The following is a 19,397-nucleotide window of genomic DNA, read 5'->3' on the forward strand; positions in this document are numbered from 1 at the left end:
GTAACCAAAGCTCACTTGGCTGAAAGCCTTTCTTTCATCCCTGTCTGAGAGAGCCAGGCGCGATGGGATGCACTCGGGCCACCCCGGTGCATCCCTTGCTCTGTAAGGACTGGGCTGGTCTGGGCCTGACAGACAACTTTCGTGAACTAACCACCAGGAGGAGTGAGTGGGAAGGGGAGGGGTTTGTGATCGGCCTGGGGAGGGTGGAGTATTGGCTGGAGAGTTTGTGAAAAGTTCTGAGAGGAGCAGGAGGAAGTGGGGACCGACCAGTTGAACTGCACCAGAGGCCGGGGAGCGAGGGGTCTCAAGTAACCCCTGGGAAACTCCGGTGTCGGGAAGGAGCCGAGCGCCTACATGAAAGGAGGGACCTTCTCGGAAGTTCGCCCCTACCTGAGCCGGGAACTCCAGCTTCAGGATCCGCTGCACTTCCTCGGCGTGCTGGCTCGGTGGCCGCCTCTACACACGACCCTTGAGGATCCGGATGGCTGTGAGGTGGACCTGGGCAGGCAAGAGCTGCCTGCTACTGGCGCTTTTAACACTGGCTTATATTCTGGTGGAGTTTTCAGTCTCCACTTTGTATGCCTCTCCAGGAGCCAGCAGTGCCAGGGAGCTGGGGCCAAGGCGGCTTCCAGATACTGAGACAAGGGAAGAGGATTTGTCCCAGCCTCTTTATATTAAGCCCCCCGCAGATTCCCATGCTCTCGGGGAATGGGGGAGAGCAAGCAAACTCCAGCTCAACGAGGGTGAACTGAAACAGCAAGAAGAACTCATTGAGAGATATGCCATCAACATTTACCTCAGTGACAGGATCTCCCTGCACCGCCACATAGAGGATAAAAGAATGTATGAGTGTAAAGCCAAGAAGTTCCACTACAGGTCGCTCCCCACCACCTCCGTTATCATCGCCTTCTATAACGAAGCCTGGTCTACTCTGCTTCGAACCATTCACAGTGTTTTAGAAACTTCTCCAGCTGTGCTTTTAAAGGAGATCATCTTGGTGGATGACTTGAGTGATAGAATTTATTTGAAGGGGCAACTTGAAACTTACATCAGCAACCTGGAGAGAGTTCGCTTGATTAGAACCAATAAGAGAGAGGGGCTGGTCCGGGCCCGTCTGATTGGAGCCACTTTTGCCACCGGGGATGTCCTCACTTTCCTGGATTGTCACTGTGAGTGTAACACTGGTTGGTTGGAACCACTTTTGGAAAGGATCAGTAACGATGAAACAGCCATTGTATGTCCTGTTATTGACACTATTGACTGGAATACTTTCGAATTCTACATGCAGACCGGGGAGCCCATGATTGGTGGTTTTGATTGGCGTTTGACCTTCCAGTGGCATTCTGTCCCCAAACATGAAAGGGACAGGCGGACATCAAGAATTGACCCCATCAGGTCACCCACCATGGCAGGAGGACTGTTTGCTGTCAGCAAGAAGTATTTCCAGTACCTGGGGACATATGACACCGGCATGGAAGTCTGGGGAGGTGAAAACCTTGAGCTGTCTTTCAGGGTTTGGCAGTGCGGTGGCAAGCTGGAGATCCATCCATGCTCTCATGTGGGCCACGTGTTTCCCAAGCGAGCACCCTATGCTCGCCCCAACTTCCTACAGAATACTGCCAGGGCAGCTGAAGTATGGATGGATGAATACAAAGAGCATTTCTATAACCGAAACCCTCCAGCTCGGAAAGAGGCCTATGGCGATATTTCTGAAAGGAAGTTACTGAGGGAACGGCTGAAATGTAAGAGCTTTGACTGGTATTTGAAAAATGTGTTCTCTAACCTACATGTCCCTGAGGATAGACCTGGCTGGCACGGAGCGATCCGCAGTATGGGCATCTCTTCTGAGTGCTTAGATTATAATGCTCCCGACAACAACCCTACAGGTGCTAACCTTTCGTTGTTCGGATGCCACGGTCAAGGAGGCAATCAGTTCTTTGAATATACTTCAAACAAAGAAATCAGATTTAATTCTGTGACTGAATTATGTGCTGAGGTCCCCCAGCAAAAGGATTATGTAGGGATGCAAAACTGCCCCAAAGATGGGCTCCCTGTTCCAGTGAACATCATTTGGCATTTTAAAGAAGACGGAACGATTTTCCACCCTCACACAAGACTGTGTCTTAGTGCTTACCGGACAGCTGATGGCCGACCTAGTGTCCAGATGAAAACTTGTAATGCCCTTGATAAGAACCAGCTCTGGAGGTTTGAGAGATGAAGAAGCAGAAGAGCACCTTCTCTTTGGGAGCTGACTGTAGCCTCTGGAAAGTCACTGTGCCCCAGGATGATTGTGTTTTACCAGAAGCCACCTGGCAGCTGACTGTAAGAACACTGGAAAGCCATGGTTCATCTGGGGATATCTCTCTGAAGCTGGGTACACAGAGCACCGCTGCTCAATAGCTCAAAGTGCCTTCTTTGCTCTCGGATTGTTTCATTTAAAAGCTTTGTCAATATGGTCTCCTGTAGCTCCTTATAGAAAGCTGCTGTGAACTGAGATGCACAAAACACTTAAGTGTGGGCCAAGCGTGGAGCTTAGCAGTAGAATGCTTAGCTAGCATGTGCGAGACCCTGAGTGTGATCCACAGCACCACAAAATACGTACAAGACTTAAATATTTAGACCATACAAGTCCGGGCAAAATGGGGTATGATTCGTTCTGATTAGTAAATTCATTGCATGTACTTTTCTTTTCTTTTTTTATCAAAACATGTGAATGTGTAATTAGAGCTATTACTTTTTGATTACGTTCTTTTAGCCAGAACATTAAATTTTAGATTTTTAAAAACCAACTTGTTTTTGATGAAATAAAAGTTGAAGAAAATTGATCTTGAGGAAAAGGCCTGGGGTTGATATATGTTTCATTTCATTGGAAGAGGGTCCTGGTCTGAATGCAAGTTTGGAGGTATTTTATTTTATTTTATTTTATTTTATTTTATTTTATTTTATTTTATTGAGATAGGTCTGAGGCATCCCAGGCTGGCCTTGAACTCGTGAGTCTTGCTTCCACCTCTCAAGTACTGGGGTTGCAGGTGTGTGCCACCACAGGTGGTTTGGAGGTCTTTTTCTGACAGACAGATATCTCAGAAAGATAGTGAGACAGTCACCTTCCGTTCTGTGTAGCCGAGAGAGCTGTTGGAGTGAGCTGACCTATATCTCAATACCTCACATCACTCTGCTCTGTCAGCTGCTTTCTCTGTGAACTTGTTTGTGAGTACTAGGGCACTTTCTGATTGCACCTCCTTAAGTTATGAATGTACTAGCATGAATCTCATTCAGAAGACCGTGCCTCCCTTTGTTAGTGCCTAGTCAACTGAAATAAACACAATGGAGACCTCCTTGAAGCTATTCCCAAATGCCTTCACTGAAATGTGTGAAACTGAAAGTGGGCCAGGTTCTGCAGAGAGTATTCCACTCCCCCCAGAGGTGGAAATGCAGAGGCTTCATCTTGAGATTGCAAGGGGAAAAGGCTGTCTTGGTCTTTGTTGGTTGGTGTTTTGAAGCTCCTTGCAAGCCCGAGGCAACCTGGCACTTGGGCAGCCCTCACTGTGTGTGAACAAATGTCTCAGTGGAAGGGTTTCTATAGCTTGCTTGGGCCTCAGTTTCCTCTTCTGCGGTGCTGGATTGGTTGTTGAGGATTCCCTTTCAGTCTGAAGGTCAGCTGGACACCCCCCTGTGCTACTCACCCCCCTGTGAGATTTCCAGAAACACCTGTGTGTCTTTACTTTCAACGTAGGCAGTGCTGAGCAGCTGGACAGTGTTCAGTTTGGAAGGTAGAAAAGCGAATTTTAAACTCAAGTGAGCTGAGCTCACCTGAAGTGGTGTGCTTCTCAGAGGATATTATTACAGCTAGTTTTCTAGTCATTTTGACAACTGTTGGACTGATTTTGCTTTTTAAAATTTTTAAACTTTCAAAGCAATTCTTTGACTAAGAATATAAATATTTCCCAAACTAAATTATTTCAGAAGTACACATGCTTTACCACATTTTTTACAGTTCCCTATTAATGTTTATCCAGAAAGCAGAGGCCAAATTTGGGAGTGAGTCTCAGATTCTTGACTTTGATATGAAAAATGCATGTTCCATAGAGAACCAGCCCACATATTTCAATTGTTTCTTATGAAACAATTTCATAAGAAAATTGTTTTCAGTGTTGATTTGACAGTTAGGATGGAGAGGGGGAATTTTGTAAACTCTGAATTTAAGTAAATTGTTTAGGGTGACCATTTCAAAACATTAAAACTTGTGTACTTGTGACTGTTTTGTTTCTCACTGATTCTTAGAATGAAAATCTCTTACTACTTTTTTTGTAGGTTATCCAGCATCCTTACAGCAACCTGTCTAGAGAGTCCATGAGCAAGGGTTGACCCTGGGTTTTATTTAAGGAAACCATATAAAAACGCTCATTCAGGAGGGAATTCTCCTTCATGCATTCTCTCCTTGCCCCAGTCTTTTTGCAGTTTGTTCTGGCCAACCCCGCGTCACACAAGAGAGTTACATGGATGCAGTTCAGAAGTGACTATTAAAAATGCTTTGACTTAGCATCTCTGGGCCCCTAGCAAAAGAGAGAAGAGGCTTTTAAGGCTGGAGTGTGCCCTCCTGTGTTTCCTGTCTGCCTACAGTGGCAGCTAGGGACGGAGTTTATTTCTACCCCTAATTCAGAAGAGTATAACTCAGAATAGTGTACATAGCGAAGAGAACTAGAATGGTATTTTTATATGCAGACATGTTCCAGTTTCATTCCCAAGGCACACCACAGTGAAGTGAGCAGAAGACTCTTTCCTTCGCTCACTTCCAGTTTTTGGCCAACTACCCAAGTTCTCCATTATCCTGTAGAATTTACATACTTAAAAGTTAGGAAAATACTTGGTGAGCAGGGAGTTTCCCATTTTGTTGTTTCCTTGATCAGTCCTGTGAATAGGTTAGCTACATGAACATCTTAGCACTTGTTTTTATTTTTAAAAGGATTCCTCTGACCTTAAATACCTCGTTGGTAAGGGAAAGTGTGTTTATTGAGCCAATAAACAGTAGGCTCTTGCGTGTGCATTGATATTAGAAGATTGAGATATTCCAGGCAAAGGATTTATTTTTAAGTTGTATACTCTCGGTTATTTGATTGTCTCAGTTTTAATGAATACAATTTAGATTTGACTTGTCTTTTGGGATTGCTGTTTTACCAAGACTTCTGAATGAGCACAAAGCCGAGCTTCTGATTTATGTCCTCTGAGCAGAGACTGCTTCTCTTTGTTAATGGCGCCTGTAATATTGGGGAAGACATGCAATAAAATGTATGCCTAATTATTTTTGCAAACCGATTCTGATAATTTCAGTCTATGGAATTAATTTTTCTATGTACACATTTATGGTGGTGGTGTGATAGTTACATAAATGTGATTGTTTTACTTCCTTGAAGGTTCAGACAGTGTATAAGTCGGGCTTCCTGCTTGGCCACGTAAGGTGCCATCTACCCCTAAGAAAGTGGTGTTATCGCTATTATGAATTATGAACAAACTGGGAATGAGAAGGATCTCTGGGACCCACTTTGTCACCTATTCAAGGAAACAAGTGGGCCCCGGGCACATGGGCATTGCTCCTTTCAAAATCTTGAGCTGAATAGAAAACTCATGTCCCCTAAACCATGCAGCCACACCCCTTCCCCTGTCCACAAGTGCAGTCCCTTTCCACTGGTAGCATGAGGTTTTTTTTTCCTTCTGAGACAAAGTCCCATGAACCCTAGACTATCCTCAGACTTGCTAGGCAACCAAAGGTGACCTTGAACTTCTGATCCTCTTGTTCCACTTCTTAACAAATACCTTGTATCCTTACCTCTCTTCAGTGAGATGTATTGTCCTGAAGGTGTTTAATCTGTGTACCCTGCTTGTATCAGATATATTGGGGCCACATTTAAGGACAAGTATTAGATATCTTTAGCATCTTTCTTGTTATACACTAAACATTTCTATAAATGCAGGTGTTCCCTATCTAAGCCACGCTCAAGTTTGTTAGTCAGGTTGTGTCTCCATGTTTCGGTTTCATAAATGTAAAAGGGAGACTGGACAAAGTGTACACAGGGTATTCATGGTTGTCAGGGCTTTGGAGAGGGAGGGAAGAGGCTGGGAAATCTCAGGCATCACAAAGGAGAGATTTTTGTAACACATACATTAATTCTGCAGCTTAGTATTAGGTCAAAGGGGAATTTATATCATTATTTCCTAGAAATTCTGATTGGCTAGAAGGCAGAGAGTACAAAAGGATGAATGCCTAAGATTCTTATGATTTGCTAATAATAATCAAATACACCTTTTTCCTTCTGCTCAGTTTTATGATTTGCCCAGGCTAGGTGGGGCACGATAACTGTTAATAGCTAAGAGGTGTCCCAAGCTGTCTGATCAGGGTTTGAAGTCATTTATTTGCAGTTCTCTAACCTATTCAAGATGAGGAAGGGAGGGACTGTTGATTTAATAATCCTTTAGTTCATGCTTCCGGGTACAAGGCACTATTAAGTGCTGGAAATACAGGTGTACAAGAGAACAAAACAGATGTGTTTCTAAAATGATATGAAGAGCTCATAGTCCAGTAGGAAAGACAAACATGCGAAGGAAACCCACAAATCCTTGTGTAACTAAGGACAGCGACTGAAAAGAGGGACAGTCAGCGCTGAGGAAAGGAGCAGGTGGCAGTCAAAATGGAGTACAAGATAAAGGAAGTAATATTGAACTCAAGGCCTAAAGAGGGAGACAGCAGAAAGGAGGCAGTGCAGGAAAAGACCAGGGGTAGAAAAGACCTTGTCTTAAGGAGAAGTTGGAAAATGCCCAGAAAGGGTAGATAGTGCCTGAGATAGGAAGGAAGATGGAGAGATGATTGGTGGGACAGGCAGCCAGAGCTTGGCTAGGACTCAGACTACAAGCAGCTGGGTAGCTGCTGGTGGCCCTACAGAAGATTTGCCAGTCCTCATCCCTGTGTGTTCTGTGTCCCTTCGTCCCTATGATGTGTTTTTATTTAGGCAAAAAGGGTTTTGTAGTTATAATTTATGACCTTGAGGTCTGGTCATCTGAGTGGCAAGTTCTGTTACAAGTAAGTACTCTTAGAAAAAAGAACACACAGTGAGTAGCTCATGCCTGTAAGGTAGCATTAGAAAGGCTGAGAAAGGACATCTGTGACCGTGGGGCCTACCTGGGAATCAGGGAAATACAGGCTCAAACAAACAAAAAACCAAACCTTCAAAAAAATTTTTTAAAAAACCAGTTAACAGCTGGGCAATGATATGGCACACATCGTTAGGAAAGCATTGAGGAAGTCTAGGCGGGATTATCAAGATTTTAGATTTGTGTGGACTACTTAGAGAGACCCAATCCCCAATCCAAACAAGTCAAAAAAAAAAAAGCCCAAACAAACAAACAAAAAACAGATAAGGGGAGGCCAAGCTATAGGGAGCCAGAGGCAGACTGCAGGGAGGTGGACACAGAGGATGCACAAAGGGAGAGGGAATGGGACTCCCCAGGGCCTTCGGAAGGGACTGGTTTTTTTCTGGGCTTGGGGATTTAGTCTAGGGCTTTTACGATCTGATTCATGCTTCAAACTTATCTTATGGCTACTGTATGAAAACAAAGCAGGTAGGAAAGCTCTCTAGAGCTGCTGTAGGGACCCTCAGAGGAGGGTCAGAGGGTTGGTGCGCAGGGGTCTCACTGTGCAGCTTACAACACATCGCTCTCACACCGTTCCTGTACTCTCTCCAAGCAAAATCTAACCATCCTGAAATTTCTGAGATAATATTTGAGCCAGACGCACACCTTCCCACCCACTATAAACCCATAGCCACCCAGTTCACAAAGATCTCTGCACAGCAAGCAGCATGCAGTCGTTAGCCATCACGCTCAACACACTCTCAAAGGGATTTAAAAATTGTATTTAAAGGGCATGGATCCAGGGGGGAGGTGGGGAGGACCTGGAAGGAATAGAGGGAAGGGAAACTATCATCAGGATATAGTGTATGAGAAAAGAATATTTAGAATAACAGGAATTTTTTTTTTTTTTTTTTTTTTTGGTTTTTCCAGACAGGGTTTCTCTGTGTAGCCCTGGCTATCCTGGAACTCACTCTGTAGACCAGGCTGGCCTCTAACTCAGAAATCCACCTGTCTCTGCCTCCCAAGTGCTGGGATTAAAGGCGGGTGCCACCATCGCCCGGCTAGGAAAATTTTTTTAAAAATTACATTTTCCTTATGCGTATATGATTTCTTTGTCCAATCCTCCACTTGAATGCCTGCCTCACTTAGCGATTTGGCCTTTTTAAACATCAACACAACCCCTTCCCCATTCATGTGTTGAATAGGGCAGATACTGGGGAGAGGCACACCTATGTACTTCTATTTGTGGAGGCCAGAGGCCAGCAGACAGCCTCAGGGGCCATTTCTACCTTTGTTTGGTTTTGTCTATGTGACGTGCAATGTGTGTGTGTGTGTGTGTGTGTGTGTGTGTGTGTGTGTGTGTGTAGCATATATACTAACCAATTTGGTTATGCATGGGTACATGTGTGTACACATTAGTGTGAGGCCAGAGGTTGATGTCAGGTATCTTTTCTTGTTCGTTTTTACCTTTATTTTTTGAGACAGGATCTTTCACTGAGCGGGAAGCTCATTGACTTGGCAAGGATGGCCAATAACACTTCCCAGCCCTGGGCTCACAGGTATATGTTAGTATGCCTGGTTTGGTTGGTTGGTTTGGGTTTTTGTTGTTTTGTTTTGTTTTTTAAATATGGCTTCTGGGGGTTGGTGGACTTAGGCCCTCATGTTTCCGAGGCAAAGCATTGGCCATGCCAGCTCACCACCCTTAGGTAGTCTTCTTGAGTAAACTAATTGTGCTAGGAGTTATAAGTAATTGAGCTATTGAGCAGAGAGTCAGCCATGATCGAAAAGGGTAAACTGTGAAAGAAAAAGGATGCCAGTGTTAAAGACTTTCAGGAGACTTGGTGTTCCCAGGCAGTCACATGAGGTTGGAGGTGGCTAAGGAGGCCTCTGGCTGTAATAGAGATCATGTTTCCATGAGTCTCAGGCCCACAGGTCACATTTAGAAAGAAGATAAAACATAGTATAGGGCCTTTAGCTAAGCGGATATGCAAAGCACCATGGGAGCGTAAGTTTACTCCACGATTGATGAACGCAGACTTAAGGCTTAATTTCTGGTCATACCTGGAGGAAGCCAAGCAAGGAGCACGAGGAACGTGTGCGTTTGTACCCTCCCTTTCTCCAGCACCCCCTGTCTGTCTGTCTGTCTGTCTCTCTTCTCCTTCTCCTTCTTCTTCTCTTCCTCCTCCTCCTTCTCCTTCTTTCCTCCCTCCTTCCCTCTATCCCTCCCCCTCTCTCCAGGTTGTCTTACTAAAGTTTATTTTTTAAAGCACCCACAGGTCTTTTACACAGAGAATTTTTGTCTTTGTTTTTCCTCATCCAGGGCAGAGAACGTTTAAATGAGGACCATTACTTAATGAAACCGTGGCTCAGTGCTCAGGGAGCACAGACAGACTCTGAGCAGATTAAGCTGTTTACATTTGTAGTTGCAGTTAGAATACTGTGATTTTACTGAGCAGCCCTCATCCATTTGGGTTTATAAATGTGTGTACCAGAGGATTACATTTTATTTTTTTAATGATTGACAGAGAAAGCCTTATCATTTCCATGTTTATTTTTCCCTAAGGAAGGCAATCTGTCACTCTCTGTTGTGGCCCAAAGGCCACTGAGCCGCTGAAATGCAGGAGCAGGTCTGAGTGTGGGCCTGCAAGCGTGTCTAACAAAGAGCAGAAACAGAAACCGTAGAAGAGCTTCTGAAATAACTGTGCAAAAGTCAAGGCTTTCAAAACGAAGGAGATTTGAATTACCTGGCTCCTCTTGACTGTAGAAGGGAAAGACCTGAGAGACCATATAATTCAAACTTATAAGGATAGACATGGGTCATGGGTCAAGTAAGATGATGCAGCAAGCAATGGCATCTGTCATGTAAGGCCTGACAACCTGAGTTTAAGTCCTGTGACCCACATAATGGTGGAAGAAGAGAACCGACTCCACAGAGTTATCCTCTGTCCTCCACACTCACCTGTGATACATATACCCACAAATTATGTCTGTCTGTCTGTCTGTCTGTCTATGTCCCTCTCTGTCTCTCTGTCTCTGTCTCTGTCTCTGTCTCTGTCTCTCTCTCTCTCTCTCTCTCTCTCTCTCCCCTTCCCTCTCTCTCACACACACACATGATGGTGGTGGTAGTGGTGGTAGTGATGATGATGATGATGTTAAGGATATAAATGGATATGTATCTCTTTAGAAGAATCTAGTATCTGTCCTCTGCCTTCCACCCAGCAATAATTGTTTTACAGATTTATCCGAATGATGTGTTTATGAAAGCAACAAGATTGCAATCAGCCTGAATAGGATAATTTTAATACACAGTGACCCTTTTCAGACATTGAGCCAGAGTGTAAAAACCCTGGCCTTTGTAGAATGAGCGGCACACAAGGTGAGCCCCACACCTTGGCTTTCTTCCTAGCCACCCCCCACCCCCGAAGGATAGCAGAGAAATAGAACAGCAGCAGCAAGTTCCACTGGCTGAGCAGTTCCAGATCTGGAATTGGAGAGGTTGGGGTCCTGAGAAGTTACTGAGCACAGCCTCAAAATAGTGTCTGTCCACGGTGTTACTTCCTAGATAACACAGCTTAATCTCTTTGGAGGGCAGAATCTACAGGACTCCAATACTTCTTAAAGCCCCAGTTTCAGTAGGGACAGAGTATTTCTTAGTCATGAGTGACTATGTTCTAGCTTAATTGGAAATCATTAAAGGTCTCTTGTTCTGGCTAAGAATCTTTTGATAGGCTTGGAATTATCATCATTCAAATGTACCAAGATCAGAAAAGGTAACAGAGTAAGATATTTCTATATATTAACAAAAGCTCCCGAATATACCGAGGAGGAGGGAAAGGGTAGAGGCAGAGTGCAGAAGAGCAAATGCTTGTCGTCCCTCACATACAGAGTGCGTGAGAACGACACATGATGTTCATGAGCTCACAGAATTCCCATTCCTGGTGGTTGTCCTCCAGGAGAAGAACCTGTGGCCAAGGAGAGGGAAGTTCAATTAAGAGCCCTTTCTTCATAGTATTCAAGTTCTATATCAGGTACTGATTTTACCAACTGAAAAGACACATGAGATAATGTAAATGGAAGAAAATCCCATCTAGCTTTAGAAAATAGTATCTTGGTTTTGTTTGGGCTTTGGCTTTCTGAGACAGGATCTTGTGATATAGCTCTGGCTAGCCTTGAGTTTACAATCCCCCTGCCTCAGCCCACATGCTGAAATGTTACAAGTGTATGCTGCTATATACCTAGCTCTAGAAAACAGTACTTCTGACAGATAAACCTGTAAGTTTTTGTCAACTGAATGACGAAGAGAGCACAGGTTGACCAGTCAGTGATCCTATTGTTTCAGGTGACAAACCAAGCACACAATAGCAACAACAGCCCCTACTGACCCTTCAGTTAGTATGAAGAAAACTCCCAGTAGGTCTGTAATCTCACCCCCAGAGACAGCAGGGTTGGAGACAGCAGAGCTTGACATTCTAGAGTCACCTGGGAAGAGAGAGGCTCAGTTGAAGATTTGCCTCCATCAGGTTGGCCTGTGGTATCCCTGCAAGGCATTTTCTTGCTTGGTGGTTGCTATGGAAAGGTATGTGACCAGTGCCACTCCTGAGCAGGTGGTCCTGGCTACAGTAAGGATCAGGCTGAGCAAACTGTTGAGAGCAAGCCACTAAGTGGCCCTCCTTCATGGTCTCTGCTTCAATTTGTGCCTCCAGGTTCCCGATTGAGTTCCTGCCCTGACTTTCCTCAGTGATAGATTGGGAGTTGTAAGATGAAATAAACTCATTCCTCTCCTAAGTTGGTTTTGGTTAGTGTTTTACAACAGCAATGGAGAAACCTAACTGGGAAAACAGACTTTGTCCATCTGTGTCTGTCTTAGTTAGGGTTTTACTGCTGTGATCAGACACCATCACCCAAGGCAACTCTTATACAGACAACATTTAATTGGGGCTGGCTTACAAGTTCAGTCCATTATCATCAAGATAGCAGCATGGCAGCATCTAGACAGGCATGATGCAGGCAGAGCTGAGGGCTCTACATCTTCATCTGAAGGGTGCTAGTGGAAGACTCACTTCTAGAAAGCTAGGATGAGGGTCTTTTAAGACCACGCCCACAGTGACACATCTACTCCAACAAGGCCACACCTCCTAATAGTGTCAAGCATATACAAACCATCACAGTGTCCTAATAAGAACTTCCTCAAACAATGGATTGCCATTTTGATAATGTATTTTATACGTGTGTGTGCGTGTGCGTGTGCGTGTGTGTGTGTGTGTGTGTGTGTGTGTGTGTGTGTAAGTTTTTCTTATATTAGTATATTTACTAGCTAACATTTTTCTTAACATTCTTCCTTGGGTATTTTATCTTAAAATAGAGCAGTTGAATGGTGAATACTTTAAGCTCTAACATCTTAAGTGATGTGGCATTGTTTACATAGGGTGTGGTTCCATAGAAATGTATGAGGCTAATCCTATAGTCACAGTGATATTCATATTTGCAAACTATTTTTTATAATGGTGCTGGAGTTTGCTAGAACAGTTCTTAATTAAGAAAGATTAAGGGTTCGGTGAGGTTGCACACATCCGTAATGCGTAGAGCAGCTGGGAAGCAGGAAGGTCTGGAAATGAAGGTCATCATTGGCTCATGGCAAACTTGTGGCCAGCTTGGGCTACCTGAGACCCTGGGGGTGAGGGGAGTGGATAGAACAAAGGAGGGAGGGAATTTAGGAGAGAGAACCAATGCTGGTTTACATATTAGTATGAATATTCTTACTTTTGTTGTTTTGTTTGTTTGCTTTGTCAAGACTAGGTTTCTCTGTATAATAGTCTTGGCTATCCTAGAACTTGCTATGTAGACCAGGCTGGCCTTGAACTCACAGAGACCCACTTGCCTCTGCCCCCATAGTGCTGGGATAAAAGGTATGTACTGTCATGCCTTGCTTTCTTTTCTTTTTTAAATGATTTATTATTTATTTTTATTGTATTTGCTCAGGTGGTTTGCCTGCCTATATGCATGTGTAAAAGCTTGGAATCCTCTGGAGCTGGAGTTTACAGACAGTTGTGAGCTGTCGTGTGGGTGCTGGGAATTGAACCCAGGTCCTCCAGAGGAGCAGCCAGTGTGCTCTTGATGGCTGAACCATCTCTCCAGGCCTGTTTAAAAAAAAAAAAAAAAGTTAGTAGTTTTTATGTTTTGTTTTCCTAAAATGTAAGAGAAAACAAAGTATACCAAGCTACACTTGTAACTGAAGCGTCTTTGTTGGGGCGTGCCATAAATAGTAGATCTCACTTAAATCTGTTTATGTACCTTAATCTTCTAGCCGTCCTACTGAGGTTAAAACAGCTTTCTCGTCTCCAGGCAGCTACATACTCTCTACCTGACACTTGTGCTTATGTCTCATTAGCTTCTCTGGTTTACTGTGTCTGAATAAACTCTTGGTTTCCACCCTATCCTGTCTCTAGACCAGTGGTTCTCAACCTGTGAGTTAAAATCTCTTTGGCAAACCTCTATCTCCCAAAAAATATATATACATTATGATTCATAACAGTAGCAAAATGACAGTTATGATGTAACAACAAAAATAGTTTTATGATTGGGGTTATCATACCATGAGGGCCGCAATAAAGGGTTGCAGCATTAGGAAGGGTGAGAAGCTCTGCTGTAGGCCCCTTTTATCCTGGTCTTTCCATCTCATTAAATAACCTTTGGGTTTTCCTGGCTTCATGGTACCAGAATCCTTCTGCTTCTCTTCCTCAAATCCATTAACAAAGCCCATAGTTTCTACCCCTCTGATTTCCACAGCCTTGGGCCTTTTAAGATCAGGGTCCCCTCCAAACTGCCTAATAGTAATCCTAGAGTCTATGCTCCCTCTGTTTTCTGGGTGATTAAAGCTCTGTTAAAGTAACCCTACAGGTAAGAAGCCTCACCACTAGGAAGTCATTGCCAGCTTTGACTTACTCTAAAAATTACTTGAGATTAGCGATTCAAAGGAAGCAAAGTGTGCTTGGCCTTCTGGTTGTGGAGATTTCTGTTGGTCACCAAGTTACCTCTGTCCCTTTGGGGCCTGTGCTAATGCAGTGTGTCACGGCAGCAGCGCATGATAGAGGAAGCTGCTCCTATCTTGGTGACTGGGAAACAGACAGGAAGGTCTGGTGTCCGAATACTCCTTCAAAGTCTTCCCCCATAACCTAACCCCTCCCACCGGGGCCCACCTCTTAAAGATCTACTACCTCCTAATAATACTACAAACTGCTAGCCAAATCTTGACTATATGGGCCTGGTTGAAGTTTCTTACAGCATTCTTCAAGTCATTCTGTTGATGGTGGGTAATCTTAAATCCTACTTAAGCAAACTTTGCTATGTACTCTTCTAAAAGCTCCCTGTCATCTATACAATCTAGTTTCATAAGTTCATAAATAACTTCCTAAGTTAATTCGCTTCTTAAGCATTATATAAGTGAGACTTAGTTATACAAGAAGGACTACAGCATGAACTTACTATTTTGTTTGATGGTAGTGAGTTTCTAGTTTGAACAGTTCTGCTACAAACACTGACATGCTATTTGTGAAATGTACATAAGTTCTGTTTGGTATGCAGGTTGGAGTGTAACTGCTGAGTTCATTGGTAGGGATATATTCCTCTTCTGATACCAGCCAGCAGGACGGGAGAGTTCTGCTCGGTACATGTCCTCAGGGACTCATTGACTCTTTCAATGTGAAACGTTTGAATAAGGGTGTGTGTGTGTGTGTGTGTGTGTGTGTGTGTGTGTGTGTGTGTGTGTGTGTGTTGAGATAGGTGCTTCCTATGTAGCTCAGTCTAACCTGTAATATACTCTTTGTAGCCCAGGCTGGACTCTAAGTCATGTAAACTCTTTCTGCTTCCACCTCCTGAGGGCTGGGATTGCCAACATGATCAACCATGCTCAGCCGAGTAGTGGGTTTTTGTTTTGTTTTGGGGTTCTCTCCTTCCTTCTTCCCTTTCTCCCTCCCTCCCTTCTCACCCTCCCTCCTCCCCTCCTTTCCTCCCTCCCTCCCTTCCTTCCTTCCTCTCTGTCTCTCTGTCTCTGTTTCTGTTTCTGTTTCTCTCTCTCTCTTTCTTTCTTCAACAGGGGTCTCACTCTGCAGCTTTGGCAGGCCTGAAACTATGTAGGCCAGGCAATTCTCAAACTCATAAGATCGGCCTGCTTCTTCCTCCAGGCACTGGGATTTAAAGGCATGTGCTGCCACATGCTGCCTACAGTGATTTTTTTTTTCTTTTTTCAAGGAACTTTATTTTCATTTAACTGCAGCACAAAATGTTATTTTCTTTATGATGGACAGTTTATATATGTTGTTTAAATACACTTAGCTTCCCTCAATCAGAAAGCTACTCTAGGTTCTCTAAAAGCTTAGTCTTACCATGACATTTTATCTGTAATACATACAGAATGGATTCATGTGAAAAAGGAAATCTCTTCTCCTATGTCAGTGACAATTCTCCTCTCCCACTTGGAGTAAGGCGTGTGTCTATGCCTCGCCATGCCCCCTTGGCCCTGCGAGGCCTTGTTGTTGGGCCTGTTCTGGGATGTGTGTATAACAGAACTTGTTTTTTAGGCATGAGTTAAATCCACCTTTGTCAAGGAATTTATTTCCACTGTTGATCACATTCATATTTCCTCCACTTAAAGATTTTTAAGCTAACGTCTGACACACAGTTCTTTTGATTAATCATCAAATGTCATAAAATCACAGAGCAGAAACATATTTTGAAGGTCATCTCTTCCATCTTCTGGGTCAACTGACAAAGGTAGGGTGCCTTTGGTGGGTGATAAGTTTCCTAAGCTTACCCATACTGTGGCTGTGTGAGAGAAGAGCCATATTCTTAGGGCAAGCACACAGAAACTTTTAGGAATAAGGATGCTGTGATGTACATAACACATCTTCAAATGGTTCAAGAAAAAATTGTCTCTGCATACCCATATGTTCATGTGCAAAGAGAAGGACCAAAGATATACAGACAAAATATTAACAGGTGGGATTGGGCTAAGAGTGTATTAGTGCTGTTTAACATATGACTTCTGTGTGAGCTCATATCCACAGCTTTTTTTAAGTACCTCATCGTCCCTCTGAAACACTGAGGGAGGTTGACTAATGCACTTTACTCCAGTGTGCCCCTTCTTATAGGGGGGCAGTCCCTGAGCTCTCCTTAGACACTGCGGCTAGCATTCTGCTGGGGAGCAGGACACTACCAACTTAGAAGACTCATAATAAAATTTTAATATTTTTAAATAATATAATATTTCCGTCATTACCTGGCCAGCCCTACCACCCCCGACTTCTCTGTCTTCTTCTTGTTGACCAAGCATGAATGCACCCGTATCTCAGCACCAATCTATTCTTCTCTTTTCTGACAGCTACTGCTTCGTGGGACACCTTTCTCATGCTGTGGAGTTTGAAGCCACACACTAGAGCTTACAGATATGTGGGCCACAAGGATGTTGTGACCAGCCTGCAGTTCTCTCCACAAGGAAACCTATTAGCCTCTGCCTCGAGAGACAGAACGGTTAGACTCTGGGTTCTTGACAGGTAAGAGGAGCAAACACTGATGGGGTCTGGGTTGGAGCTGTAGGAGGTGCTGAGGCCTGACTGCTCCTAATGTGCCTCTTGGGGATGCTTCAGCTCCCTAGTGACCTGCACTCATCGGGGTAACAGGGTAACAGGCACACTGCCCTGGCTTTAAAGCAAACTATCTCACACAAGTTTCTCAAAATTCAACTCAAAATTATGTCCTCTTTTTGAAAACTCATTTGTAACCTGGAGATATGCACAATATATAAGAAGCTTTGGGAGATGGCTAGAAATATTGATGTCAGTCTGAAAGAAACACAGTATCATATATCAGAAGGTCATTATTAGCCCCACAGTGCCCACCCAGTCAGGGTTTTTAAGGGCCCTGGTGACCCTGCTGACACCCCTGTGCCTGGAGCATCCTTTGATTGTTATCATTCATTGTGGAGCTCTAGAATCTTCTTGTTTAAAACATTTCTGACAAATACATAAATCATTGTTAGGTATGGTGACATATACCTGTAATCTCAACACTCAGGAGGCGGACAAAGGCCTGAGTTCAAGGCCAACCTGGTACACAGAGTAAGTTCCCAGACAGCCAGGGCTATACAGAGAAACCCTGTCTCAAAAAGCCATTCATATATATTAATATATACTATATTAATACATTCGCTGAAGTTATATTATTTGATAATCAATCTTCTGTTCAGACATGAGCTGCTAGCCTGTCTGTTGTAAAAGTTTTGTAGTTAGGATATCTTTTAAGTTTTAAATTCTAAGTATATAAAATTTCAAACATCCATAAAAAATGAATAGCCCCACTCCCTCACCACCCCCACCAACAGCTGCAGTAGCTACCCCTGTTCAGCTATCCTTGTATCACATAGCTACCTCCAACTTTTTCTAGACTGCTTTTCTAATGAGCTCTGTATGTACTGTCACTTTCCTCTGTCCTGTACCAGAGGATGGGAGTGTCAGCATTTCCCTCGACTCTACTGTGGCAGGATTTGATTTGCAGTGTATAGCTAAATGGGCCGGGCACCTATGGAGGAAGAAAGCTTACAAGTGATCGCCTGCCACTAGGAACTTGATTCTGCCACCACCCAAGGGGAATTCTGCTCTGAAAAGTCTGAGTGATATACTATCAGAAGTAAAAGCTCTTGGCAAGAATTGACACAGAAATGTGTGTGGACTGTCAGGAAATTCAGAGGAGGAAGGGGAGGTCTTAGGGTTCAGGCAGAAACATGTGCTATAAAATCCTTAGCCTTGGAAATCTAGAACAGTTCATTGTTTAAAGAGTTGCAGCCTTTTGTATGTAAGTGATTTGACATCTCAGGAGTCAAAGCTTAGCAGGGTAGGTGTGCTAAAATCTCACTGAATCATTAACTTGGTGTATATATATCTACAAAGTGATTTGTATTTCTGTACCTTGGTTTCTCTTTCTAAATAAGATCACAGGCCAGGGCAATGGGGAATTTATATATCAGTGATTAGTTACCTATTGCTGTTTAAAATCCCCCATAGTGAGCACCTTAATCCAAAAACCATCACCTCTCTTTATTCTATGAGTATTTGGAGTGTTTTTTTCCTTGTGTGGTGTTGGCTGAGGATATGCAGACAGCTTCTTATGAGCTGGCAGCTGATCAGAAGTGTGTACCTCAGTCACAAGTCTGGGACCTTGATTTTCCTTGAGCCTGCTCTTCCAGTGGGATAGCCTAGACTTTCCCAGAGTGACAGTCAGCTCCAGGACTGTAACAGCAAAAGCTGCTGGACCTGTTAAGGACTAGGCCCTCAACTGCACAGTACCACTTGTGCCAGACAGAGTAGTCACAAAAATCTGAATGGATTCAGAAGAGAGGAGCAGCCCAGCCAACAACACAAGAATTCTGCTGCCCTGGCATCTGCTGAGCTTCCTGTGCAGGTCGGGCCAGCCCAGCTGGGGAGGCCCTAGAAAGGATGCCTGTGGTACTACAGTCTGTGGGTAGAGTGGAGACTGGAATTCAGCAAGTATTTTTATGACCTTGACTGTGGCTGTGGCTTCTTGGTCACTAGAGAGGACAAGCCTTTCGTTTGCTATCTCTGTGATTGAAGGAGAGCAAGCTAAGGTGTACCTGATGCCTTCTCACAAGACTTCCCCTTGAAAATGAGCTGAAATGGAGCCCTTGAATATACTGTTCTGGATTGGTAATATCAATCATTGCATATGTATTATCATATGCCTGGTGATAGAAATTAATGATAAAGTGATATTTGCCTCTGTAGGCCACTGGATGGGCAAGCCAGACTGAATCCAAGAAGTTTTAAAGTATTGAGTACAGACTGTTCTTGAACTCTTTCTGTATACTGACATATGTTAAATGGTGGTCTCACAGAGATGAGTAATGTCATCCCTGTCCTCAGAACTCACTGGTTAGTAGAAGAGAAATTGTTACATTTTTAAAAGTCAAGATACACTGTAGTAATTCACATCCTTGTTGTAGGTCAGGAGCAGTTTGGTCAGAGGCCCGCAGTGGAAAACAGTCTTCCTAAGCAGGACCGCAGAGGCACAGCTGCGTTTGAAGCACTGTGACCACTCTGGGAACAAAGTCAGCCTCAGTGGCCGGATATCCTGCCAGTGAGCTTAAGGCGTTGTACTTTACAATGAGGGAGCCAGTTACGTGTTTACACTGGGCTTTTATGAGCTTGGCATTACCTTTCAACAAGTGACACGCACACTATGTAGGTGACTGGGCGGGGGGGGGGGGG

At 43.8% G+C, this 19,397-nt stretch overlaps 2 protein-coding genes across 3 annotated transcripts in view; both read left to right on the forward strand.

The window, feature by feature from the left end:
* Positions 1-19,397, forward strand: part of Poc1b (POC1 centriolar protein B) — a 101,856-nt gene that overhangs the window by 854 nt on the left and 81,605 nt on the right. For both annotated transcript variants that reach the window (XM_031350315.1, XM_031350314.1), the window contains exon 3: positions 16,499-16,670. In XM_031350315.1, the coding sequence (XP_031206175.1) occupies positions 16,499-16,670 (172 nt within the window). The remainder of the gene's footprint in view (positions 1-16,498; positions 16,671-19,397) is intronic.
* On the forward strand, positions 20-5,310 carry LOC116076469 (polypeptide N-acetylgalactosaminyltransferase 4). Its single transcript, XM_031350312.1, has one exon. It carries the CDS (start codon positions 482-484, stop codon positions 2,216-2,218), a length of 1,737 nt encoding a protein of 578 aa, XP_031206172.1. The 5' UTR covers positions 20-481; the 3' UTR covers positions 2,219-5,310.

The sequence above is a fragment of the Mastomys coucha genome, unplaced genomic scaffold (genome assembly GCF_008632895.1).
Source record: "Mastomys coucha isolate ucsf_1 unplaced genomic scaffold, UCSF_Mcou_1 pScaffold4, whole genome shotgun sequence".
Classification (NCBI taxonomy): domain Eukaryota; kingdom Metazoa; phylum Chordata; class Mammalia; order Rodentia; family Muridae; genus Mastomys; species Mastomys coucha.